Genomic DNA, 25,960 nt, shown 5'->3' with positions numbered 1-25,960 from the left:
TCGGAGCCGCGTACAAAAGGAGACTCTCGAGGTCTTGCCTGAGAACCGCCGGGTGCACCTGGTTAGGCCCGGGAGCTCCGCTGAGAGCCCGGGCCCCCCGCTGAGAGCCCGGGCCCCGGGCAGCCCCGCCCCGCCCCGCGGAGAGCCCCGCCCCGCCCCGCGGAGAGCCCCGCCCCGCGGAGAGCCCCGCCCCGCCCCGCCCCTTGCGCTCCGCTTAGCCGCGATCCAACCCACCCAGCCTCCATCCGGTTCGGTCGCTATCCCAGGGCCCTCCGACGTAGGGCGCGATGGCAGCCCCCTCCGAGGCTCCGGTCACGCGGCAGGTCAGCGGTCACGCCGCCCCAGCCCAAGTCCCAAGCGGCCCCGAGAGCTGGCAGCCCCTGGCCGCCGCCGTGGCCGAGCTGCCGGTGCTGGACGCCTCCGGGAGGCCTGTGCCGTTTGGTGAGCTGTTCCGAGAGCGCCGGGCTATCGTGGTCTTCGTGCGGGTGAGCACGGGCGACGGGACGATCCGGCGCAGGGACCTCACCTGCAGGCAGGAATGGAGGTTGTTTCCACGGCCTCCCCTGGGGGGAAGTTACATCGGGCCTCTGGAAGGGTCCAGGACCGAGAACGGAGCCCGCCGGGCCTGACCCTTCCTCTAATAGTCGTCCACTAAAGGTTTCTGGAAAGCGGACTCAGCTCTCACTTCCTTGAACGGGAAAGGAAAAGCAGCCCGCCAAGCCAAGGCCATTTTCTCAGCGAGCGGAGAGGCCTAACAGAGACTGCGTGGGGCCAAATTTCAGTGCACATTTGGGCACCCTTGACATCTCTAACCGTCTTGGGTGTTGCATTTGGTTAACGTCACGCATAATGAAGTACTTGGTTATCTCTGACTCCCAGAGTGTTAGTTGCTAACTTGTCCTTTTTGCCTGTGTTGGGATTTCAGCATTTCCTGTGTTACATCTGCAAGGAATACGTAGAAGATCTGGCCAAAATCCCCAAGAGTTTCTTACAAGTAAGTTTCCCTAGAGTGAGCAGCAGCGTGCTCCGCTAACGGACGGCCTGGTGAAACTCACCTGTCACTTATGAGGAGTGTGATGGCATGAGGTGCAGAATGCGCCGCCTCTCAGCGCAGACGCTCTCAAACCAATTATCACCATCCCACACATCTCCCCAACACCTCCAAAAAGGGAAGAGACTCATTGGAAGTGTATTTCTGTCCTGTTCATCACGGCCTGACTATAAAAGTACTAACCATAGTAATAATTTTGATGCTGCCTAATAACCTGCCTATTCTCAAATGTTGATTATAATTACCAAAAACAGAAATGCTAGAAATATTTTCTTTTCTTTAGTTTTGTAATACAGACACTCCAAATAGTTGTTCGTTATAGGAGATTACTAGTATAACTTAAAGGTGAAAATTTTGTATCCTTAATGGAATTACAGTTCCACATTCTTGTGACAACCACGTACAGGTGTATTTCCTCAAGCATATAGAGGTTTGTCCCCAGTTAGCTATTTAGTGAAAGCATTGGTAGCTTCTGTAAAATTAAGATCTGTTTTCAGCAGACCTTGTCAATTGAGATGTGAAAGAATAAAATTGTCTGATTAACTAACCCTACTTTAATAGTTTTTATTCTAGTTAATGTATGCCTTTTGGGAAAGTGTAGAGTATTACTATTATTTTTAAACTCTTACTTAGCAAAAGAATCATCTGAATTGATTGAATATTTAAGCATAATTGCTTTGACTCACACAATATGACTGTTTATACCATTCTTCTGGAAGCCTATAGGTGGCATTAAAATGGAAGAAAAGAATTGGATTAGGGGAAGTTATAATTAGGGGAAACATAATTTCTAATAATATGTACATGTCCTTTTTCTCTTCTAAAGGAAGCAAATGTCGCTCTCATAGTGATTGGACAGTCATCCTACCATCATATTGAGGTAAATATATAGCCAATTGGGACCCTAACAGGCTAAATCTGTTTTAGACATAAAAATTATATAATTACTTGAATCACTGAAGTGTTAGTCACTCAGTCATGTCCAACTCTTTGCAACCCCATGGACTGTAGCCTGCCACGCTCCCCTGCCCATGGAATTCTCCAGGCAAGAATAGTGGAATGGGTAGCTATTCCCTTTTTCAGGGGATCTTCCTGACCCAGGGATCGAACCTGGGTCTAAATTTGCTAAAATTTAGTCAGATTATCACTATTTTTCTCTCATTTGTCTTGATAAAAATTCCAATTATATTTTTTTTTCAGCCTTTCTGTAAACTAACTGGGTATTCTCATGAAATCTATGTTGATCCTGAGAGAGAAATTTATAAAAGACTGGGAATGAAAAGAGGTGAAGAAATTGCCTCCTCAGGTAAGACATGTCTCAAGTAGGAAATGCTAATAGTGTATTTCACATTTCGCATAAGTATATATATGCATAGAGGAACAAATGGTAAATTCATAAATCAGCCTGCTCTATATGATTCTAGTAAGTGGTCCAGATTCACGATACTCTAAAAGATTCATTTCCTGGATGTAATGACATGGAAGGCTGTTGGTGAAGTTCTAAATGAATGAAAAAATGCAAGTTCAAAGCAGTGTTTTCAGTATGATTTCATTTTTGTGAAAATAAAAACCATTTTCATAAACATAAATATCTATACTATTATATATGTATGTGTGATGAAAATTGTTTTAAAAGACATTGCAATGTTTACCCTCAAGACGTGGGAGTGAGAAAAGTGGCTTTTGTATTTTTTTTTTTACAATGAGTATATTTTACTTTTGTATTTAATATTGCTTACGTTAACATATTTTCATACCTCAACACCATGGCTTTGAACACTTATATTCTTTAACTGATGAAATCTTAGTTTTCATCTAAAGCCCAACTCAAAGGGGCTCTAAATAGCTCTACCAGCAGAAGCAATTGCTTCCCTCATTGTTTTTTAATAACACCTTGTACTTTATTATATACTCTATTTGGCCCTTGCACAATTCTTTATAATTAAAAGTATAATAAGCTTTAGGTGAACTATTTATATGTGTTTTAGATAAAAGGAACTTGGCTTCTGAAATACCAAACAAGAGAACTCAACTAGAACCCAGATCACTTATTCTCAACAGATGTTGAGAGTGACACCCATGCACCCACTGTGTTGTCTGTTCCCGGGACGACTGTGACAGAAGACGCAGCCCCTGCCCTCCCAATGCTCATAATCTCCCCTGGGAGAAAGAAGCAAACAGTTAATTACCTTACAGCTTAGGGCTTGTAAAAGAGGAGAGCATGTATTGGCAATACCTGTAATGCAGAAATGCCTGTAATATCAGAAATGCACAGGGAGAGAAGAATCTGGGAGGGCTTCTTAGAAATGGTGTTGTCTAAGCTCACTCTTTCGGAGAAGGCAATGGCAAGCCACTCCAGTACTATTGCCTAGAAAATCCCATGGATGGAGGAGCCTGGTAGGCTGCAGTCCGTGGGGTCGCTAAGGATCAGACACGACTGAGCGACTTCACTTTCATTTTCACACATTGGAGAAGGAAATGGCAACCCACTCCAGTGTTCTTGCCTGGAGAATCCCAGGGATGGGGGAGCCTAGTGGGCTTCCGTCTATGGGATCACACAGAGTCGGACACGACTGAAGTGACACAGCAGCAGCAGCAGCAAGCTCACTCTTTAAGGAGTTAGCTGGATGAAGTGAGGCTGGGAATGCTGCAGCTGACAGAAAGTAGCACATCAGTATGGAAAATTTTGACTCTTAGAGAACTGCAGTTCTGTATGTCTGGCCAGAGGCTAGGAGCCAGTTGGGAATTGTGTGAGCCAAGGGACTGAGTCTGGGAACAAGCCAAGGAGTTTGGATTTGTTCTCAAGGCAGTGGGGGAGTCATAAAAGCGTTTGAGTGGAGAAGTCTTATTGCCAGGTAGAGAAGCAATTGGAACGTGCTGAACAGGAGATATCAATTGTAATTGGTATTGTTGACAAGTTTGTAGTAATAGGCTAGAAAGAAATGACAGGGCCTGAAGTAGAGACACAGAGGGACAGATCACAGAGCTGCTACTTATGAAGCAGAGTTGACCTGATCCCTTCCTTTACTAATGTTTTTAAAGAAAGCAACCTAAACTTTATTAAAACTAATGATAAAATACCATAGATAAAGAATTTGTTCTTTTTTTTCTCCTCTCTTTTTAGTATAGGAAATGCAACAGTACAGATTGTGAACCTTAATCTTTGGTAGACTGTTTTCCTGTGCTGTATCAGAGCCTCAGCATATGTAAGGTCTGTTTATCATTTAGCTGCTTTTGGTATAAACTGTGAGTTTTACTTCAGTAACACCTCATCATTCATTGCCTCAATAAAGAGAGAGAATTGCAAAGAAAACAGATGGATTTAAAGCAAAATACATGCTTATAATTATAAAGAAAGTATATTCAGATCATTTAAACTCCTTTGATCTGTGTCAAACAACTCTTTTTCCAAACAGAAAGCATTAGGTTCTCATGAAATGATTTTTTAAAGTTCTCACCTGAAAAAGCACAAGTCTTAGAATCAGTCTCAAATAATCCTACTTGAAAACAACATTGAAAATAAAATATAATAATTTAAAATTAATGGGACAGGTTATAAAGACAAAGAATAAGAAAATAAAGCCACTAAATTCATGGAAGTAATGGGTTTACCTGGTATTTCATTTTGCCTTACTTGATAATAAGCCAGTTTATGGTATTAAATCTATAGTGATTGCTATAGACAGCAGATAAGTGCATGCAGGAAACGTGCTTCTTACAATACTTAATCTAATATTTCAAATTCAAATTCTGGTCTTCAAGAATCAAAGTAAAGAGGAAGAAATTTAAAAAAAAAGAAACAGGAGTTTTACACATAACTAAATTCATACTGGCAAAATTAGATTGCACTTTACAGGCAAGACTGTGAAGTTCTAGGTTGTGGAGTCTTCTTCTATTGAATTTTTAAAATTTCAGAAATATTAAATGACCCTTCTTTGGCCATAAGGGGATAGTTTGGATTTATGAACATTTATTTTAGGTATAAAATCCTTAAAAACATAAACTTTAATCCTTTACCCAAGTCTCTAAGCTAATGAGAATGTATTTGTTTCTTGGTAAGATGAATGTCCATCCTCTTATAAACACGAAAGAAATAGAAAAGTTGGAGAGATGAAGAAAATAATAGGTGTCTGGAAATATTAAGAAATCAGGCAGGTCAAAGGCAGCATAATCATTAAAATAAAAAGCCCAAAGCACTAGTTGAAGCTGGACCGCAGAGCTGAGGGGTTAGCTCTGTGCTGTGACTCCCACAGGAGAAGGTAAATGGGACTGGTAACTGGTGTACACTGGTTGACATGCACCTGGAGAGGCAGACCATGGCGGGCAGGAAGACCTGGGCTGCAATGTCTCACTGCTCAGTCATTCTCTGGCCTTAGAATTGGTGGAGTCCAAAAGTTTTTTTAGTAAAAGGCAGGGGTAGGAAGAAGATAAGTTATAAGACAGGTAGTTTCTTTACTCAAAGGTAGTGAAAGTATCAGTCACTGTGAGAGAGAAAATAGAAAAACTGACCAGCAAAGATGGAGAGGTAGCTATAGTTACTGTTGTTACAGCTAAAACTCAAAGTCTCAGTAGCATATAAAGTATGAGGTTAGTTCCTATTCATTCACATTTCAAGAAGGATATTTCTATTGCGTACTTCTCCAAGCAGCAATTGAGGGACACAGTATGAAAGACTCAAGCCTTTTCCATCATGTGGCTCTGCCATTGTCAATCCAAACTTCAAAGGATGCATTTAGGTTGGTGCAAAAGTAATTGATGTTTTAGACCATGAATTTTAAATCATAACTAGACTCAAGCACATCTTAATCAAAGTAGGAATCATTACAATCAACACATTTTTGCCAACAAGAAATAAGTTGGTTTATTCCTGTAGTGTAAAAATCCATTCTTCGAGATTCAGTGAACTCTTGGAAAGCATTTGCTGCCTACTGCTGGTTGTGGACGGAGAAGGCAATGGCAAGCCACTCCAGTACTCTTGCCTAGAAAATCCCATGGATGGAGGAGCCTGGTAGGCTGCAGTCTGTGGGGTTGCTAGGGGTCGGACACGACTGAGAGACTTCACTTTTACTTTTCCCTTTCACACATTGGAGAAGGAAATGGCAACCCACTCCAGTGTTTTTGCCTGGAGAACCCCGGGGATGGGGGAGCCTGGTGGGCTTCTGTCTATGGGGTCACACAGAGTTGGACACGACTGGAGTGACTTAGCAGCAGCAGCAGCAGTAGCTGGTTGTGGAAGCATTTTCCCCACAAAAAGTTGTCGAGATGCTTGAAGAAGTGGTAGTCAGTGGCGAGAGGTCAGGTGAATATGACGAATGAGTCAAAACTACATAGCCCAATTTGTTCAACTTCTGAAGCATTGGTTGTGCTACATGTGGGCATTATCATGGAGAAGAGCTGGACCCTTTCTATTGACCAATGCCAGGTGTAGGCGTTTCAGTTTTTGGTGCATCTCATCAATTTGCTGAGCATACTTCTCAGATGTAATAGTTTCGCCAGGATTCAGAAAGCTGTATTTACTACATGACCATGACCTTTTTGTGGTGCAGGGTTGGCTTTGGGAAATGCTTTGGAGCCTCTTCTTGGTCTAGCTACTGAGCTGGTCATCACCAGTTGTCATATAAAATCCACTTTTTGTTGTACATCACAATCCGATTGAGAAATGCCTCATTGTTGTTGCATAGAATAAGAGAAGACATTTTTAAAAACTTCCGGTCAGCTCATGAGGCACCCACTCATTAAGCTTTATCACCTTTCCAATTTGCTTCAAATGCCCAGTGACGTAGAATGGCCTATGTTGAGTTCTTTGGCAACTTCTCATGTAGTTTTAGGAGGATCAGCTTTAATGATCTCAGTTGGTCATTGTCAGCTTCCTCTACATTCCTCATCTTCAGGGCTCTTGGCTCCTTTGAAAAACTTCTTGAACCACCGCTGCACTGTACATTCAACAGTTCCTGGGCCAAATGCATTACTGTGTTGTTTCTACTGCTTTACGATTCGTTTTAAACTCAAATGAGAAAATTGCTCAGATTTGCTTGTCTAACATCATTTCATAGTCCAAAATAAATATGAAATAAATAACAAGTAATAAATCATTAGCAAAAAAACATAAAATGAGAAATGTGCATTAAAATGATGTATAACATAACCACATTTATTAAGAATGTATTCCAGTATCAAATGGCAAATTTCAACAATGCAAAAACTGCAGCTATATTTGCACCTATCTAATAGAAGAAACATGGATAACCACCTCTGGAAAGGTTTTCAGGAGATGCCGTGGAAGTGGCATACATTATTTTACTCATTGGTTTGATTGTAGTCGTATAGCCATACCAAACCCCAGGAAGACTGGGAAATGTTTAGTTGTCCCAGAAAGAGTAAACAAGTTTCAACCAACATATAACAGTAGTCTGTACCACAATGTCTTCTGAAGAGGAATGTAGTTATCTATTACTAGGTAAGAGACTAAACCAAATATAAATGGGGGATTAAAAAGGAAAGCGCTGCCAGTTTGAGATTTCTATAGCTGACATTTTTCAGTGGCAAGAAAATGATCTGGGTCTGTCATCACTTCTTTTAAAGTAGTAGTTCTCAACTGGGGACAATTTTGACCCCTCCCCGCTCCCCCCCAGGGGATATTTGGCACTGCCTGGAGACATTTTCAGTTGTCACAGCTTGGTGAATGGTGGTTGCTATGGCATGTAGTAAGTTCAGAGAGCACGGATGATGGTAATCACCCTACGTTACTCAGGACAAAGACTTATCTGGTCTAAAGCATCGGTAGTGAAAGGCTGAGAAACTGTTCTTCGAAGGAAGAAAAAAAGGCAAGTCAAAAGTAAGATAACACATAAGAGAGAGACTGTTTTCTAAAAATACTAACATTATCTTAATATCAAGTCAAATATAAAATGATAACATCTAAAGATAATTCCTAATATTTCAGGACAGAGCCCCCATGTAAAGTCAAATATACTCTCAGGAAGCATTTGGAGCCTGTGGAGAGCAGTAACTGGCCCTCTTTTTGATTTTCAAGGAGATCCAGCTCAACAAGGTGGAACACTCATTTTAGGTCCAGGTAAGCATCAAAGCTCAGCTTCAGCAGTGTGCTTTTTATGCTTTCTGGAAGTCAAGAGCCCAAAAAAATAAAGTCTGACACTGTTTCTCCATGAATCAGGGTAAATTAGAAGTGGTCAAGCAGGAGATGGCAAGAGTGAACATCTATATTTTAGGTGAACTAAAATGGACTGGGGACGCGACGCCGGGCTCTGAGCGTGCAGATGCGATGCCTGGCTGTGCGACCGACCACGCGCAGAATTGTGGCGGAGAGGAGCTCCCCCACGTCAGAGGCCAGGGGTGGAAAACTAAGATCATGGCATCTGGTCCCATCACTTTACGGGAAATAGATGGGGAAACAGTGGAAACAGTGTCAGACTTTATTTTTGGGGCTTGAAAATCACTGTGGATGCTGATTGCAGCCATGAAATTAAAAGACGCTTACTCCTTGGAAGGAAAGTTATGTCCAACCTAGATAGCATATTAAAAAGCAGAGACATTACTTTGCCAACAAAGGTCCGTCTAGTCAAGGCTATGGTTTTTCCAGTGGTCATGTTTGGATGTGAGAGTTGGACTGTGAAGAAAGCTGATCACCGTAGAATTGATGCTTTTGAACTGTGGTGTTGGAGAAGACTCTTGAGAGTCCCTTGGACTGCAAGGAGATCCAACCAGTCCATTCTAAAGGAGATCGATCCTGGGTGTTCATTGGAAGGACTGATGCTAAAGCTGAAACTCCAGTACTTTGGCCACCTCATGCGAAGAGTTGACTCACTGGAAAAGACTCTGATGCTGGGAGGGATTGGGGGCAGGAGGAGAAGGGGACGACAGAGAATGAGATGGCTGGATGGCATGACCCATTCGATGGAGGTGAGTTTGAGTGAGCTCCGGGAGTTGGTGATGGACAGGGAGGCCTGGCGTGCTGTGATTCATGGGGTCTCAAAGAGTTGGACACAACTGAGCGACTGAACTGAACTGAACTGAACTGAAAATGGACTGGAATGGGCAAATTTAATTCAGATGACCATTATATCTACTACTGTGGGCAAGAATCCCTTAGAAGAAATGGAGTATCCATCATTGTCAACAAGAGTCCAAAATGCAATACTTGGGTGCAGTCTCAAAAATGACAGAATGATCTCTGTTCATTTCCAAGGCAAACCATTCAATATCACAGTCATCCAGTCTATGCCCCAACCAGTAATGCTGAAGAAGCTGAAGTTGAACAGTTCTATGAAGACCTACAAGATCTTCTAGAACTAACACCAAAAAAAGATGTCGTTTTCATCATAGAGAACTGGAATGCAAAAGTAGGAAGTCAAGAGACACCTGGAGTAACAGGCAAGTTTGGCCTTGGAGTACAGAATCAAGCAGGGCAAAGGCTAACGGAGTTTTGCCAAGAGAACACACTGGTCATAGCAAACACCCTCTTCCGACAACACAAGAGGAGACTCTGCAAATGGACATCACCAGATGGTCAGTACCAAAATCAAATTGATTATATTCTTTGCAGCCAAAGATGGAGAAGCAAAAACAAGACTGGGAGCTGACAGTGGCTCAGATCATGAACTCCTTATTTGCCAAACTCAGAATTAAATTGAAGAAAGTAGGGAAAACCATTAGACCATTCAGGTATGACCTAAATCAAATCTCTTACAGTTATATAGTGAAAGTGACAAATAGATTCAAGCAAGGGATTAGATCTGATAGAGAGCCTGAAGTACTGTGGGCAGAGGTTCAGGACATTGTATAAAAGTCAGTGATCAAGACCATCCCCAAGAAAAAGAAATGCCAAAAGGCAAAATAGTTGTCTGAGGAGGCCTTACAAATAACTGAGAAAAGAAGAGAAGCAAAAAGGCAAAGGAGAAAAGGAAAGATATACCCATTTGAATGCAGAGTTCCAAAGAATAGCAAGGAGAGATGAGAAAGCCTTCCTCAGTGATCAGTGCAAAGAAATAGAGGGAAATAATAGAATGAATGGGAAAGACTGGAGATCTCTTCAAGAAAATTAGAGATACCGGGAGAACATTTCATACAAAGATGGGCTCAATAAAAGACAGAAATGCTATGGACCTAACAGAAACAGAAGAGATTAAGAAGAGGTGGCAAGAATACACAGAAGAACTATACAAAAAAGATCTTCATGACCCAGCTAACCACAGTGGTGCAATCACTTACCTAGAGTTAGATATCCTGGAATGCGAGGCCAAATGGGCCTTAGGAAGCATCACAATGAACAAAGCTAGTGGAGGTGATGGAATTCCACTTGAGCTATTTCAAATCAAAAGATGATGCTGTGAAAGTGCTGCACTCAATATGCCAGCAAATGAAAACTCAGTAGTGGCCACAGGACTGGAAAAAGTCAGTTTTAATTCCAATCCCAAGGAAGGGCAGTGCCAAAGAATGTTCGAGCTACTGTACAACTGCATTCATCTCACACGCTAGTAAAGTCATGCTCAAAATTCTCCAAGCCAGGCTTCAGCAATACGTGAACCATGAACTTCCAGATGGTCAAGCTGGTTTCAGAAAAGGCAGAGGAACCAGAGATCAAATTGCCAACATCTGCTCGATCATTGAAAAAGCAAGAGAATTCCAGAAAAACATCTATTTCTGCTTTATTGACTATGCCAAAGCCTTTGACTATGTGGATCACAATAAACTATGGAAAATTCTGGAAAAGATGGGAATACCAGACCACCTTACCTGCCTCCTGAGAAATCTGTGTGCAGGTCAAGAAGCAACAGTTACAACAGACAAGGGAAAACAGACTGGTTCCAAATCGGGAAAGGAATCCATCAAGGCTGTGTATTGTCACCCTGCTTGTTTAACTTATATGCAGAGTACTTTATGCGAAATGTCAGGCTGGATGAAGCACAAGGTGGAATCAAGATAGCCGGGAAAAATATCAATTACCTGAGATACGCAGATGATACCACTGTTGTGGTAGTCAAAAGGAAAGTGAAGAGGAACAAAGAGCCTCTTGATGAAAATGAAAGAGGAAAGTGAAAAAGCAGGCTTAAAACTCAACATTCAAAAAACTAAGATCATGGCCTCTGGTCCCATCACTTCATAACAAATAGATGAGGAAACAGACTTTATTTTCTTGGACTCAAAATTACTGCAGATGGTGACTGCAGCCATTAAATTAAAAGACTCTTCCTCCTTAGAAGAAAAGCTATGACCAATCTAGGCAGCATATTAAAGAGCAGAGAAATTACTTTGCCAACAAAGGTCTGTCTAGTAAGAGCTGTGGTTTTTCCAGTAGTCATGTGAGATGTGATAGCTGGACTATAAGGAAAGCTGAGCACCGAAGAATTGATGCTTTTGAACTCTGGTGTTGGAGAAGACTCTTAAGAGACCCTTAGACTGCAAGGAGTTCAAACCAGTCCGTCCTAAAGGAAATCAGTCCTGAATATTCATTGGAAGGACTGATGCTGACTGATGCTCCAATACTTTGGCCACCTGATGTGAAGAGCTGACTCACTGGAAAAGACCCTGATGCTGGGAAAGACTGAAGGCAGGAGGAGAAGGGGACGACAGAGGATGAGACCAGTGGATGGCATCACTGACTTGATGAACATGAGTTTGAACAAGCTCTGGGAGTTGATGATGCACAGGGAAGCCTGGCGTGCTGCAGTCCATGGGGTCACAAAGAGTCAGACACAACTGAGTGACTGAACTGAACTGAACATTTTCAAATGGGAGAAAACCATCAAGTACTTTTTGTGTGTTTCGATAGAGGAATCAACGTAGTTATTTATATCTAGCAGAACTAGCAGACTTTGCTCTGTGTCAGAAAGCAAGTCAAGGGCAATTCCCTGGGAGTAGTTTGGACTCTGCACTTCCACCGCAGGGGGAATGGGTTCAATCCCTGTCAGGGAACTAAGGTCCTGCATGTCCAGCAGCATGTCCAAAAAAAGAGAAAGGAACAACTTATTCAATAATGATTACTCTAAGCCACATCTTTTAAATGGCTTTATTTTTTTATTTAATTTTTATTTTATATTGTAATATAATTTATTTATAATGTGTTAATTTCAGATTTACAGCAAAGTGATCAAATATACAGATATAGATATACCTTTTGTTTTTCAGCATTATGTTTCCCATGTAGGTTATTATAAAATATTGAGGAGAGTTCCCTGTTCAATACAGTAGGTCCTTGTTGATTACCTATTATATTGATGCTTTTGAACTGTGGTATTGGAGAAGACTCTTGAGAGTCCCTTGGACTGCAAGGAGATCCAACCAGTCCATTCTAAAGGAGATCAATCCTGGGTGTTCATTGGAGGGACTGATGCTAAAGCTGAAACTCCAATACATTGGCCACCTCATGCGACGAGTTGACTCACTGGAAAAGACTCTGATGCTGGGAAAGATTGGGGGCGGGAGGAGAAGGGGACGACAGAGAATGAGATGGCTGGATGGCATCACCGACTCTGTGGACATGAGTTTGAGTGAACTCCAGGAGTTGGTGATGGACAGGGAGGCCTGGCATGCTGTGATTCATGGGGTCGCAAAGAGTCGGACACGACTGAGCGACTGAAGAAGAAGAAGTGTATATATGTTAATTTCAGACTCCTAATTTATTCCTTCCCCGATGTCTCCCCTTTGGCAACGATAAGTTGAAGTCTGTTTCTGTTTTGCAAATAAGTTCATTTGCATCATTTTTTTTAGATTCCACATGTAAGTGATGTCATATGATATTTATCTTTCTTTGATTGAGTTCACTTAGTATGATAATCCCTAGGTTCATCCATGTGGCTGCAGGTGGCATTATTTCATTCTTTTTTATGGCTGATATTCCATTATGTATATGTGCCACATCTTCTATATCCATTTCTCTGTTGATGGATGTTTGGTTGTTTCCATGTCCTGGCTGTTGTAAATAGTGCTGTAGTGAATATTGGAGTGCATGTATCTTTTTAAATTATGGTTTTCTCCAGATTCATACCCAGGGGTGGGATTGCTGTATCATATGATAGTTCGTAGTTTTTTGTTTTTATTTTTTATTTATTTATTTTTGGCTGTGCGAAGTCTTTGTTGCTATGCAGGCTTTTCTAGTTGTGGCAAGTGGCAGCTACTGTCTAGTTGTGGTACACGGGCTTCTCATTCCAGGGGCTTTTCTTGTTGCCTGCGGAGCACTGGCTCTTCAATAGCTGTGGCCTGTGGGCTCAGTAGTTGTGGCTTTGGGGCTCTGGAGCAGAGGCTCAATAGTTGTGGCATGTGGGCTTAGTTGCTGCTCAACATGTGGAATCTTCCTGGATCAGGGATTGAACCCATGTCTCCTGCATTGGCTGGCAGATTCTTTACCACTGAGCCACCAGGGAAGCCCTATATTTAGCATTTTAAGGAACCTCCATACTGATCTCCATAATGGTTGTACCAGTTTACATTCCCACTGACCCTGTAGGAAGGTTCCCTTTTCTCTACACCCTCTCTAATGTTTATTGTTGGTAGACTTTTTGATAATGGCCATTCGAACCAGTGTGAGGAGATATGTTATTGTAGTTTTGATTTGCATTTCTCTAATAAGTAACAGTGTTAAACATCTTTTCATGTACTTTTTGGCCATCTGTATGACATCTTTGGAGAAATGTCTGTTTAAATATTCTGCCCATTTTTGATTGGACGTTTGTTTTTTGATTTGAGCTGCATGACCTCTTTGTATATTTTGGAGATTAATCCCTTTTGGTTGATTCATTAATTCATTCATTCTCCCATTCTGTGGGTTTTCTATTCATTTTGTTTGTGGTTTCCTTTGCTGTGCAAAAGCTTTTAAGTTTAACTAGACCCCATTTGCTTATTTTTGTTTTGTTTTCATTACTCTAGGAGGTAGATCCAAAAGATATTGCTATAATTTATGTCAAAGTGTTCTGCCTATGTTTTCCTCTAGGAGTTTTATAGTATGCAATCTTTTCTTTAGGTCTTTCTTTAATCCATTTTGAGTTTACTTTTATATATTGTATCAGAGAATGTTCTAATTTCTTTTACATGTAGTTGTCCAGTTTTCCCAGCACCACTTATTTAAGAGACTGTCTTTTCTTCGTTGTGTATTCTTGCCTCCTTTGTCATAGATTAATTGACCATAGGTGCTTAGGTTTATTTCTGGGCTTTCTATCCTGTTCCGTTGATCTATAAGTAGCTTCACTGATCAATTTGGACCACCTAAAGTTCCTTCGGTCATATCTGAATGGTCTAATGGTTTTCCCTACTTTCTTCAATTTAAGTCTGAATTTGTCAATAAGGAGTTCATGATCTGAGCCACAGTCAGCTCCCAGTCTTGTTTTTGCTAACTGTATAGAACTTCTCCATCTTTGGCTGCAAAGAATATAATCAATCTGATTTCAGTGTTGACCATCTGGTGATGGCCATGTGTAGAGTGTTCTCTTGTGTTGTTGGAAGAGGGTGTTTGCTATGACCAGAGCGTTCTCTTGGCAAAACTCTATTAGCCTTTGCCCTGCTTCATTACGTGCCACAAGGCCAAATTTGCCAGTTACTCCAGGTGTTTCTTGACTTCCTACTTTTGCATTCCAGTCCTCTATAACGAAAAGGACATCTTTTTCGGGTGTTAGTTCTAAAATGTCTTGTAGGTCTTCATAGAACCGTTCAACTTTGGCTTCTTCAGCATTACTGGTTGGGGCATAGGCTTGGATTACTGTAATATTGAATGGTTTGCCTTGGAAATGAACAGAAATCATTCTTCGTTTTTAAGATTGCATCCAAGTACTGCGTTTTGGACTCTTTTGTTGACCATGATGGCTACTCCATTTCTTCTAAGGGATTCCTGCCCACAGTAATAGATATAATGGTCATCTGAGTTAAATTCACCCATTCCAGTCCATTTTAGTTCACTGATTCCTAGAATGTCTACATTCACTCTTGTCATCTCCTCTTTAACCACTTCCAATTTGCCTTGATTCATGGACCTAACATTCCAGGTTCCTATGCAATATTGCTCTTTACAGCATTGGACCTTGCTTCTTAGATCTGATAGATAGAGTGCCTGATGAACCCTGGACGGAGGTTCATGACATTGTACAGGAGACAGGGCCCAAGACCATTCCCATGGAAAAGAAATGCAAAAAAGCAAAATGGCTGTCTGAGGAGGCCTCACAAATAGCTGTGAAAATAAGAGAAGTGAAAAGCAAAGGAGAAAAGGAAAGATATAAGCATCTGAATGCAGAGTTCCAAAGAATAGCAAGGAGAGATAAGAAAGCCTTCCTTAGCGATCAGTGAAAAGAAATAGAGGAAAACAACAGAATAGGAAAAACGAGAGATCTCTTCAAGAAAATTAGAGATATCAAGGGAACATTTCATGCAAAGATGGGCTCGATAAAGGACAGAAATGGTATGGACCTAACAGAAGCAGAAGATATTAAGAAGAGGTGGCAAGAATACACAGAAGAACTGTACAAAAAAGATCTTCACGACGAAGATAATCACGATGGCGTGATCACTCACCTGGAGCCAGACATCTTGGAATACGAAGTCAAGTGGGCCTTAGAGAGCATCACTACGAACAAAACTAGTGGAGGTGATGGAATTCCAGTTGAGCTATTTCAAATCCTGAAAGATGATGCTATGAAAGTGCTGCACTCAATATGCCAGCAAATTTGGAAAACTCAGCAGTGGCCACAGGACTGGAAAAGGTCAGTCTTCATTCCAATCCCAAAGAAAGGCAATGCCAAAGAATGCTCAAACTACCACACAATTGACTCATCTCACACGCTAGTAAAGTCATGCTCAAAATTCTCCAAGCCAGGCTTCAGCAATATGTGAACCGTGAACTCCCAGATGTTCAAGCAGGTTTTAGAAAAGGCAGAAGCACCAGAGATCAAATTGCCAACATCCGCTGGATCATGGAGAAAGCAAAAGAGTTCCAGAAAAACATCTATTTCTGCTTTATTGACTATGCCAAAGTATTAGACTGTGTGGATCTCAATAAACTGTGGAACATTCTGAAAGAGATGGGAATCCCAGACCACCTGACCTGCCTCTTGAGAAACCTGTATGCAGGTCAGGAAGCAACAGTTAGAACTGTACATGGAACAACAGACTGGTTCCAAATAGGAAAAGGAGTATGTCAAGGTTGTATATTGTCACCCTGCTTATTTAACTTATATGCAGAGTACATCATGAGGAACGCTGGGCTGGAAGAAGCACAAGCTGGAATCAAGATTGCCAGGAGAAATATCAATAATCTCAGATATGCAGATGACACCACCCTTATGGCAGAAAGTGAAGAGGAACTCAAAAGCCTCTTGATGAAAGTGAAAGAGGAGAGTAAAAAGGTTGGCTTGAAGCTCAACATTCAGAAAACGAAGATCATGGCATCTGGTCCCATCACTTCATGGGAAATAGATGGGGAAACAGTGGAAGCAGTGTCAGACTTTATTTTTTTGGCTCCAAAATCACTGTGGATACTGATTGCAGCCATGAAATTAAAAGACGCTTACTCCTTGGAAGGAAAGTTATGACCAACATAGATAGCGTATTAAAAAGCAGAGACATTACTTTGCCAACAAAGGTCCATCTAGTCAAGGTTATGGTTTTTCCCGTGGTCATATGGATGTGAGAGTTGGACTGTGAAGAAAGCTGATTGCCGAAGAATTGATGCTTTTGAACTGTGGAGAAGACTCTTGAGAGTCCCTTGGACTGCAGTGAGATCCAACCAGTCCATTCTGGGGTAGATCAATCCTGGGTGTTCATTGGAAGGACTGATGCTAAAGCTGAAACTGCAATACTTTGGCCACCTCATGTGACGAGTTGACTCACTGGAAAAGACTCTGATGCTGGGAGGGATTGGGGGCGGGAGGAGACGGGGACGACAGAGAATGAGATGGCTGGATGGCATCACCGACTTGATGGACATGAGTTTGAGTGAACTTCGGGAATTGGTGATGGACAGGGAGGCCTGACATGCTGTGATTCACGGGGTCACAAAGAGTCGGACATGACTGAGTGACTGTACTGAACTGAGCTGAAAATTCCTTAGGGTTCCCTTTGCTAAATGGTTGGACATTGGACACCCAAAAAGCCTAACTCACTGTGTCATAAACTAATTTTTCTTCGTTCTTCTTTGTCTTTAAAACTGTCCATATTAGTGAGCGTAGCTGCTCCAAGTTATAAAATTAACATTTACTTTAATAAATTCCAGATGTCTATAAGGAAGTCTCTAGAAGCAAGATTTTGACCAAGTATTGCTGCTGAAGCATTATAGCTAGCTAAAGTCTTTCATTTTGCTTAATCTCCCTTTTCCTCTCACAAATTTACACTAGTTAGACTAGCCAAAAATCAAGTCTTGTTTTATGAGAATGAGTCCTATAAATTCGCCTAGAATGACATTGAGTCATACTTCTAAATGAATTATTTCCATCCTCAGACTTGTAAGACATTAGTTTTTGAACCCCTCATCTTTAAGTTTCAACATCATTTGAGCATTCATTCTGTTGTTTAAGAATGAAGAGCACACAGAAAGCATCATTTGTGTGCCAGGATGGGAACAGACTTAATAAAGAGGAAATTTTGATAGTACCCTTTGGAAAAATTATAGCTCCTTTATGGAAAGAGCTGGGTTTACTTATTTATACAAATATCCTATCACGGTTAACCAAGTGTTTTATTTTGGAATTCCTTAGAATAATGGAGTAGCCATAATAGTAAAGAAAAGAGTCTGAAATGGAGTACTGGGATGCAATCTCAAAAATGACAGAATGAACTCTGTTCGTTTCCAAGGCAAACCATTCAGTATTGTGGTAATCCAAGTCTATGCCCAAACCAGTAAAGCCTGAAGAAGCTGAAGTTGAATGGTTCTATGAAGACCTACAAGACCTTTTAGAACTAACACCCAAAAAAGATATCCTTTTCATTATAGGGGACTGGAATGCAAAAGTAGGAAGTCAAGAAACACCTGGAGTAACAGGCAAATTTGACCTTGGAGCACAGAATGAAGCAGGGCAAAGGCTAACAGAGTTTTGCCAAGAGAACGCACTGGTCATAGCAAACACCCTCTTCCAACAACACAAGAGAACACTCTACACATGGCCATCACCAGATGGTCAACACAAAAAACAGATTGATTATATTCTTTGCAGCCAAAGATGGAGAAACTCTATACAGTCAGCAAAAACAAGACTGGGAGCTGACTGTGGCTCAGATCATGAACTCCTTATTGCCAAATTCAGACTTAAAGAAAGTAGGGAAAACCACTGGACCATTCAGATATGACCTAAATCAAATCCCTTATGATTATACAGTGGAAGTGAGAAATAGATTTAAGGGACTAGATCTGATAGAGTGCCTGATAAACTATGGATGGAGGTTCGTGACATTGTACAGGAGACAAGGATCAAGACCATCCCCAAGAAAAAGAAATGCAAAAAAGCAAAATGGTTGTCTGAGGAGGACTTTCAAATGGCTGTGAAAAGAAGAGAAGTGAAAAGCAAAGGAGAAAATGAAAGATATACCCATTTGAATGCAGAGTGCCAAAGAATAGCAAGGAGAGATAAGAAAGCCTTCCTCAGCAATCAATGCACAGAAATGAGGAAAACAATAGAAAGGGAAAGACTAGAGATCTCTTCAAGAGAATTAGAGGTACCAAGGAAACATTTCATGCAAAGATGGGCTCAATAAAGGACAGAAATGTTACGGCCCTAACAGAAGCAAAAGATATTAAGAAGAGGTGGCAAGAATACACAGAAGAACTGTACAAAAAAGATCTTCCAACCTAGAAAATCATGATGGTGTGATCAGTCACCTTGAGCCAGACTGATCCTGGAATGTAAAGTCAAGTGGGCCTTAGAAAGCATCACTACGAACAAAGCTAGTGCAGGTAATGGAATTCCACTTGAGCTCTTTCAAATCCTAAAAGATGATGCTGTGAAAGTGCTGTACTCAATATGCAAGCAAATTTTGCAAATTCAGCAGTGGCCACAGGACTGGAAAAGTCAGTTTTCATTCCAATCCCAATGAAAGTCAATGCGAAAGAATGCTCAGACTATCGCAAAATTGCATTCATCTCACACGCTAGTAAAGTCATGCTCAAAATTCTCCAAGCCAGGCTTCAGCAATACGTGAACCGTGAACTTCCAGATGTTCAAGCACGTTTTAGAAAAGGCAGAGGCACCAGAGATCAAATTGCCAACATCCGCTGGATCATCGAAAAAGCAAGAGAATTCAGAAAAACATATATTTCTGCTTTATTGACTATGCCAAAGCCTTTGACTGTGTGGATCACAATAAACTGGAAAATTCTGAAAGAGATGGGAATACCAGACCACCTGACCTGCCTCTTGAGAAACCTGTATGCAGGTCAGGAAGCAACAGTTAGAACTGGACATGGAACAACAGACTGGTTCCAAATAGGAAAAGGAGTACGTCAAGGCTGTATATTGTCACCCTGCTTATTTAACTTATATGCAGAGTACATCATGAGAAACACTGGGCTGGAAGAAGCACAAGCTGGAATCAAGATTGCTGGGAGAAATATCAATAACTTCAGATATGCAGATAACACCACCTTTATGGCAGAAAGTGAAGAACTAAAGAGCCTCTTGATGAAAGTAAAAGAGGAGAGTGAAAAAGTTGGCTTAAAGCTCAACATTCAGAAAACTAAGATCGTGGCATCCAGTCCCATCACTTCATGGCAAATAGATGGGGAACAGTGACTGACTTTATTTTTTGGGGTTTCAAAATCACTGCAGATGGTGACTGCAGACATGAAATCAAAAGATGCTTACTCCTTGGAAGGAAAGTTATGACCAACTTAGACAGCATATTAAAAAACAGGGACATTACTTTGCCATCTAGTCTATCTAGTCAAGGCGATGGTTTTTCCAGTAGTCATGTATGGATGTGAGAGTTGGACTATAAAGAAAGCTGAGGGCAGAAGAATTGATGCTTTTGAACTGGGGTGTTGGAGAAGACTCTTGAGAGTTCCTTGGACTGCAAGGAGATCCAACCAGTCCATCCTAAAGGAGATCAATCCTGGGTGTTCATTGGAATGACTGATGTTGATGCTGAAACTCCAGTACTTTGATCACCTGATGCGAAGAGCTGACTCATTTGAAAAGACCCTGTTGCTGGAAAAGATTGAAGACAGGAGGAGAAGGGGAGGACAGAGTATGAAATGGTTGGATGGCATCACCGACTCAATGGACATGTGTTTGAGTAAACTCCAGGAGTTGGAGTTGGACAGGGAGGCCTGGTGTGCTGCGATTCATGGGGTCACTAAGTGTCAGACACAACTAAGTGACTGAACTGAACTGATTTGATAAAAATCCAGTTTATGATATTAAATCTACAATGGTTAATGTAGACAGCATATAGTTACAATGCAGAAAGCAGGCCTTTTATAATATTTAGTAATCTAATGTTGTTTTATGTTAAAATTCTGGTATTGATTCCAAGAATCAATGTAAACAGGATCTAGACTGAAAATTACTACTATTTCTTTTGAACAGATAGAAGAATTGTATTGTAACTGATTGTCTTAATGCTCTTATTTTTCAGCCTCTTTTAGTCTGTGGTTATAATATATGTAGGCTATTAAATTGGTAATTAGTAAATTTTTTAAGGATGTGATTTATTCTGTTATCACATTTAAGAAACAGATGATTTTCTGGTTTGATATCTACACTAGTTCCATATTCTTCCTGTCTGTTTGACAAGCTGTTATATTTAATTACATTTAATGAAACCTAACAGAAGGTTATAATTTAAGAGTCTTTCCCTTTGGAGCTCATAAAGCATTAAGTACCAACCTTATTTAACCATAATTTTTGTCATGCTTTACTACCTTAATTAAAATTTATTGTGTCATTATATGGAGAATGCTATGTATTCCAGGTAAATAATTTTTTCATTTGGACTAATTAGAAGTTAAAATACTGCTCTGATTCTAGAAAGCAGTACATCTCATGAATAGCCCTATATGTTAACCTTTACCTTTTATTCTTATTCTCTTCTAGGTAACAACATCCATTTTATACACCATGATAGGAATAGGTTGGATCATAAACCCATCAACTCTGTTTTACAGCTTGTAGGAGTTCAGCATGTGGACTTTACAAGCAGACCTTCAGTTATCCATGTGTGACATTACAGATTCTCTCAGTTTCCAATGGACCTTGGGACATGACCTGAAACATGGGAATGTCATATCCTCATGCAGTGCCTATCTTGTTGACCCTCCTCAGCCTTTGAGGAGTTATGGAACCATAAAGAGGTTTTGTACCACCAGCTGAATAGCATGCTGAGAGACATCAGTTGTCAAAAGTGTGATATCTATAATTTTGTAGCTTTTAAGGTTTTATTTTATATAACAATTTTTGTAAAAAAAAAAACTAAATTTTACTTGCACAAAGTAAAACTTTAAAAGCTATAAAATTATAAATGCCATTCTTTATTTTACCTTATGCTATATCCATTCAATGAAGATATTTTTGGCCATTAAAATCATACATTTTTATAAAGAACATATAAGGAGAAAGGGAAGCAACCAGGAACATTTGATCCATTGAGAAAAGCAGGAACTCAAACTCTGTAAACAGCATAATCATATTTTTATAGGTATACGTTTATATTTTTGTTTGCTTAAAAAGAAAGACAGGAAGTAAACACACCAGAGTATCACCAGTGGGTATCACTGATGCTCCTGCTAAGTCACTTCAGTCGTGTCCGACTCTGTGCGACCCCATAGACGGCAGCCCACCAGGGTCCCCCATCCCTGGGATTCTCCAGGCAACACTGGAGTGGGTTGCCATTTCCTTCTCCAATGCATGAAAGTGAAAAGTGAAAGTGAAGTCACTCAGTCGTATCCAACTCTTAGCAACCCCATGAACTTCAGCCTACCAGGCTTCTCTGCCCATGGGATTTTCCAGGCAAGAGTACTGGAGTGGGGTGCCATTGCCTTCTCCGAGTAGGCATCACTAGGTGGTAGGATTACAGGGTTTTTTTTCCTGTACTTTTTCATATTTCCCAACTATTCTGTTATGAACATGATTCATTTTTTGGCAAAGAAAAGGTCTTTAAAAATTATATGAAGAATATGTTCCTATATAGCAAGCTCCACAAAGGTGCAGTTATACAGGCTGCAGGCCATTCATTTGTAGTTCTTTACTCAGAGGAAACACAGCAGACTAAACCTAAGTATAGCCTACATTCACAGGCTCTGACCACACACCCAGTATCTATTTCACTAGGATTTTGTTTGGGGGAACAAGGGTTACTAGTAAAAGGAGAAAAATATGTTTGCAATATTTCATACGTGTTTAAAATATAATCAGTATGCTTTTTGAAAGGAAATTTTAAGAATTATTTAAACTGAAAAATAAGATATTTTGTAATTTAAATGTACACTATGATTTGGTTGTATATTCTCAAACAGCTTCTATTTCCCACCCCCAAGTTGCTTTTATTTAATGAACAATTGTCATCTTTTATTTTTCTAGAGTCTTAATATCTTTAGTGGGAAGTGTCCTAGGAATTCTGATGAAAAGTACAGCAAGATTAAAATATTGGTAATTATTAGCAAGTATAATACTGCTTTGAACTTAAAATACTTTTATAACAAGCATATAAAGGTCATACACAAAATATACTTTAAGGTGTCCAAAAATCTGAATCTATTTTCATGTGTATATACACAGAAATCATGTTTTTAATCAATGAAAATGGGATAGCTCATAAAAATTAAAATTAAGGTGTTTTGTGCTATTTTATTTAGTAAGGAAACATTGGTGGCCCACATCCCTTTACTGACTTTAGACTTAAAACTGCTGAATCATAGCTGACACAAAATTTATATATTTACACTTATATTACAAAAATGTACATATAAAAATGCCATATTTTTTAAAGATACACAAATGCTTCAGGGAGGAACAGTTACATAAATACAGTGCAAGAGTAAATTGCCTACCCAGACAAACACATTGTGAGAGAAGCTGATGTTGAATAACAGTTTTTTAAAAAGCAGGCATGGCAGTTTATACTGTTATTGCCCACCGTTAAGCAGACATTAGAAATGTTTGAAGTCTTTGAACTGGTCTGTTAGTCAACCTCTGCTGTCCTCACAAAAGTGATTTTTTTTTAATTGGGTCCTGTATGTTTTGATTCCTTCTATTTAGAAAGTTGGAACTCTTTAATGAATTTATTCAACGAATGATGTGGCAAAAAATAAAAAAGACTATCACTTTTGAAGCTTTTAGCAACTCTATGATTGAAAACTAACCTTACATTTGAAATTGTAAGACACTGAAGACATTGAAATTAGCCCCTAAGAAGAAAACTAAACAAAATAAATAATGAAAGCTCAAATGGGATAAAGATTTAATTTTAAATTCTATAACTTTGCTTTATAGTTTCCAAACTTATGATATACCTCCTACTTTTAATTGAGTAAAAGCGAATTCTGCATCAGAAAGAAATGAATTTTTGTTGTTGTTGTTTAGTCACTAAATTGTGTCCAATTCTTTTGCAATTCCATGGACTGTAGCCCACCAGGCTCCACTATCTACAGGATTGCCCAGGCAAGAATAGTGATGGTTGTCGTTCAGTGGCTAAATTGTGTCTAACTCTCCATGGACTGCAACACACCAGGCTTCCCTGTCCTTCACTGCCTCCCAGAGTTTGCTCAAACTCATGTCCATTAAGTCAGTAATGCCATCCAACCACCTTATTCTCTGTTGCCCCCTTCTCCTCCTGCCCTCAATCTTTCCCAGCATCAAGGTCTTTTCCAGTGAGTCAGCTCTTCCCATCAGGCGGCCAATGTATTGAGGCTTCAGCATCAATCCTTCCAATGAGTATTCAGGGTTGATTTCCTTTAGAGGGCTTCCCTGGTAGTTCAGATGGTAAAGCATCTGCCTGCAATGCGGGAGACCTGGGTTCGATCCCTGGGTCGGAAAGATCCCCTGGAGAAGGAAATGGAAAACCCACTTCAGTACTCTTGCCTGTTAAACTCCATGGACAGAGGACCCTGGTAGGCTATAGTCCATAGGGTCTCAGAGAGTCAGACATGACTGAGTGACTTCACTTTCTTTCTTTTCTTTCCTTTAAGACTGACTGGTTTCATCTCCTTGCTATCCAAGGGACTCTCAAGAGTCCATACCAGCACCACAGTTCAAAAGCATCAAGTCTTCAGCATTTAGCCTTCTTTGTGGTCCAACTTTCACATCTGTACATGACTACTGAAAAAACCATAGCTTTGACTAGACAGACTTTTGCTGGCAAAGTGATGTCTCTGCTTTTTAATATGCTGTCTAGATTTGTCATATCTTTTCTTCCAAGAAGCAAGCATCTTTTAATTTATGGCAGCTGTCACTGTCTGCAATGATTTAGAGCCCAAGAAAATAAAATCTGCCACTGTTTCCATTATTTCCTCTTCTATTTGCCATGAAGTAAGGCTATGGTTTTTCCAGTGGTCATGTATGGATGTGAGAGTTGGACTGTGAAGAAAGCTGATCGCTGAAGAATTGATGCTTTTGAACTGTGGTGTTGGAGAAGACTCTTGAGAGTCCCTTGGACTGCAAGGAGATCCAACCAGTCCATTCTAGAGGAGATCGATCCTGGGTGTTCATTGGAAGGACTGATGCTAAAGCTGAAACTCCAGTACTTTGGCCACCTCATGCGACAAGTTGACTCACTGGAAAAGACTCTGATGCTGGGAGGGATTGGGGGCAGGAGGAGAAGGGTACGACAGAGAATGAGATGGCTGGATGGCATCACCGACTCAATGGACATGAGTTTGAGTGAACTCCGGGAGTTGGTGATAGACAGGGAGGCCTGGCGTGCTGTGATTCATGGGGTCGCAAAGAGTTGGACTTGACTGAGTGACTGAACTGAACTGAACTGAATGGAACCAGATGCCATGATCTTATTTTTTGAATGTTGAGATTTAAGCCAGCTTTTTCATTCTCTTTCACCTTCATCAAGAGGCTTTTTAGTGCCTCTTGTCTTTTTACCTTAAGACTGGTATCATCTGCATATTTAAGGTTGTCGCTATTTCTCCAAGCAATTTTTTTTTTTGCTTTTGTGTAGCAGAATTTTATTAAAGTATGAAAAGGGACAGAGAAAACTTCTGACACAGACATCAGAAGGGGGACAGAGAGTGCCTCCCTCACTAGTGTTAGCAAGGGAGTTACATACTTTTTAATTAGTTGTTACAGTAAATCAAAAGAATGTCCTGAGGTTGTAAAGATCTTACTAGACCCACTCCCATAATTTACATTTTAAGATAACAGGATTAGCCAGAAGATTTTCAGGAAGGAGAAACTGTCCTCAAGCAGGATACATTGTTGTTATATAATCCTTAGTACAGCACCAGTCCATTCTAAAGGAGATCAATCCTGGGTGTTCATTGGAAGGATTGATGCTAAAGCTGAAACTCCAGTACTTTGGCCACCTCATGCAAAGAGTTGACTCACTGGAAAAGACTCTGATGCTGGGAGGGATTAGGGGCGGGAGGAGACGGGGACGACAGAATGAAATGGCTGGATGGCATCACCGACTCTATGGACATGAGTTTGAGTGAACTGCAGGAGTTGGTGATGGACAGGGAGGCCTGGTGTGCTGTGATTCATGGGGTCGCAGAGAGTCGGACACAACTGAGCGACTGAACTGAGCTGAACTGAACAGGGTTTAAAGTGAGTTGTTTGTTGTGTAGTCATCAGTTCTGGGCTTAAAGAGAAAAAGTTCTATGTGACTAAGACTAAGGAATGTAGAGGGAAAAAAAAGATGTTTTCCCTTTCCTCCTCCTTGAGAATTCCAGACCCCTATCTCCACTTCGAGACCCCCAGACCCCTTCTCCTCAGGAACCCTAGACTTCTTATCAACCAGCCTAGAAATTGACTCCCATTC

At 40.6% G+C, this 25,960-nt stretch overlaps 1 protein-coding gene across 3 annotated transcripts; it reads left to right on the top strand.

Moving 5' to 3' along the window:
- Positions 1-223: 223 nt before the first annotated feature.
- On the top strand, positions 224-24,669 carry PRXL2C (peroxiredoxin like 2C). Of its 3 annotated transcripts, none has more exons than XM_055427444.2 (6): positions 224-485; positions 926-994; positions 1,878-1,931; positions 2,252-2,357; positions 8,085-8,126; positions 21,073-24,669. In XM_055427444.2, the coding sequence occupies exons 1-6, from the start codon at positions 288-290 to the stop codon at positions 21,198-21,200; spliced, it is 597 nt and encodes a 198-aa protein (XP_055283419.1). In that variant the 5' UTR covers positions 224-287; the 3' UTR covers positions 21,201-24,669. The 3 variants fall into 3 exon arrangements, with proteins under 3 accessions (XP_055283419.1, XP_055283420.1, XP_055283418.2); XM_055427443.2 differs by having other exon boundaries at positions 288-485; positions 7,995-8,126; positions 21,073-24,668; XM_055427445.2 differs by lacking the exon at positions 8,085-8,126.
- Positions 24,670-25,960: the final 1,291 nt, after the last annotated feature.

This window comes from Moschus berezovskii, chromosome 7, assembly GCF_049115385.1.
Source record: "Moschus berezovskii isolate FMDL1 chromosome 7, NW_MosBer_1.0, whole genome shotgun sequence".
NCBI lineage: Eukaryota > Metazoa > Chordata > Mammalia > Artiodactyla > Moschidae > Moschus > Moschus berezovskii.
The sequence above is the reverse complement of the archived record's forward strand: the minus strand, read 5'-3'. Positions and strand labels throughout refer to the sequence as shown.

Coding starts and splice junctions, on each gene's coding strand:
- PRXL2C (XM_055427443.2), top strand. CDS start 288: ATGGCAGCCCCCTCCGAGGCTCCGGTCACGCGGCAGGTCAGCGGTCAC. Junction 995..1,877: donor TCCCCAAGAGTTTCTTACAA/GTAAGTTTCCCT, acceptor TCTCTTCTAAAG/GAAGCAAATGTCGCTCTCAT. Junction 1,932..2,251: donor CATCCTACCATCATATTGAG/GTAAATATATAG, acceptor TTTTTTTTTCAG/CCTTTCTGTAAACTAACTGG.